The sequence below is a fragment of the Salpingoeca rosetta genome (genome assembly GCF_000188695.1).
Source record: "Salpingoeca rosetta unplaced genomic scaffold supercont1.27, whole genome shotgun sequence".
Lineage (NCBI taxonomy): Eukaryota > Choanoflagellata > Craspedida > Salpingoecidae > Salpingoeca > Salpingoeca rosetta.
Genome location: NW_004754907.1, coordinates 797,372 through 798,802, shown reverse-complemented (window position 1 = coordinate 798,802; position 1,431 = coordinate 797,372). Strand labels below are relative to the sequence as shown.

At 52.8% G+C, this 1,431-nt stretch overlaps 1 protein-coding gene across 1 annotated transcript in view; it reads right to left on the bottom strand.

The window, feature by feature from the left end:
• Positions 1-321: 321 nt before the first annotated feature.
• PTSG_09071 (uncharacterized protein) overlaps positions 322-1,431 on the bottom strand; it is a 4,220-nt gene continuing 3,110 nt past the window's right edge. Inside the window, exons 9-11 of the mRNA XM_004989813.1 lie at positions 1,309-1,381; positions 1,103-1,117; positions 322-817 (exon numbers count right to left, since the gene is read on the bottom strand). Of these exons, the coding sequence (XP_004989870.1) occupies positions 560-817; positions 1,103-1,117; positions 1,309-1,381 (346 nt within the window). The 3' untranslated portion in view covers positions 322-559. The remainder of the gene's footprint in view (positions 818-1,102; positions 1,118-1,308; positions 1,382-1,431) is intronic.

Below are 1,431 nucleotides of genomic sequence, written 5' to 3'. Positions count from 1 at the left end.
CGTCATCATCATCATCATCATCATCATCATCATCATCATCATCATCATCATCATCATCATCATCATCATCATCATCATCATCATCATCATCATCATCATCATCATCATCATCATCATCTTGAGCAGCAGCAGCAGCATCGTCAAAACCTATCTCCCCCCCCCCCCCAATTTGCACCTTCTCTCGTGTTGTCATCGTACTGTCGAGCTTCTGCTGCTCAATGTAGGACAATTGCCTATTTCGTTACGCACATCATCGCAACATGAATTGTGCACGCCATGTGCTTGCTTCGGGCGCTGTCGTTACTTCCCTTGCGTGCTTTGCACAGACTGGCTTGTTTATTTCTTTCTTTGTGTCCACTTTGGCAATCTCATGTGCACCACTGCTGCGAGTAAGCAAGTGAAGCGACTGTATCGGTACAAAGTACACAAACACAAAGACACGCGTGTACACGTATAACACTTGCACCATGTTACATCAAAAGCCACAAACTCGTTTGCTTCGTTGCTTTTGCGAATCCACTCCCCGCCACCTACACACAGGAAGCAGTAGTCACCAGCATCAATCACTTCCCTGCTCTTCCTCATCCCCGCTTGCTTCTGCTGCTGCTGTTTCGTCTACTGCCTTGCTGTCGCCACCACCGCCGCTCGCTCCACTCTCTTCTCCGCCTTGCTGCTGCTGCTGTGTCGAACCATGCTCCACACCGTGCTCCTCTTTCCCACCACCACCACCATCATCACTCTGCTGCTGCTGCTGTCGCCTGCGTGCAATTGCCATCTCCACGGCCTTGAGCTCCTGCCGAAGCCGCTCCCGACGCGACTGCACCGGCGATGGGTCATGCGGTGGTGGTGGTGGCGGTTTTGGTTGGCGTATGATATGATGCATAATGGTGGTGGTGGTGGTGGTGGTGGTGGTGGTGGTGGTGAAGAAGAAAAGTGAGAGTGACGCAAACGCAGCATAAAGATATGGAATGACGAGGCGTGAGGAAGCAAGAAGGGGCTTGTGACATCGCAGCACACCAATGACAACCCAAGCCATCCAGCAGCAGCAGCACATGCATGTACAACAAGCAGTACATGGTGATGGGTTGAGTGGTTGACTCACGTCAGCGTCGCCGGGCTGGTGATGGCGGTGGTGGAAAGAGCGTCACATTATCAATCATGCAGGCAGACAACAACAAGGCAGAATAACACAATGTGTTAGAGGTGGGCGGTGCACTGGCGACGGAGACATATGAGACACTTAAAAGCAAGCAGAGCACTGCATGCAAGCCAGTCACTGGACGCGCATGAGGATGTGTGCACACTCACCTCCGTTGGTGCTGTGTCCACAGCGCGCGGTGGTGAATCGCCACGACCACGATCACGGTCACGGCGGTCGGGGCTGCACAGACAACAACAACAACAGTGACAGCCACAGTCACAGCCACAGCG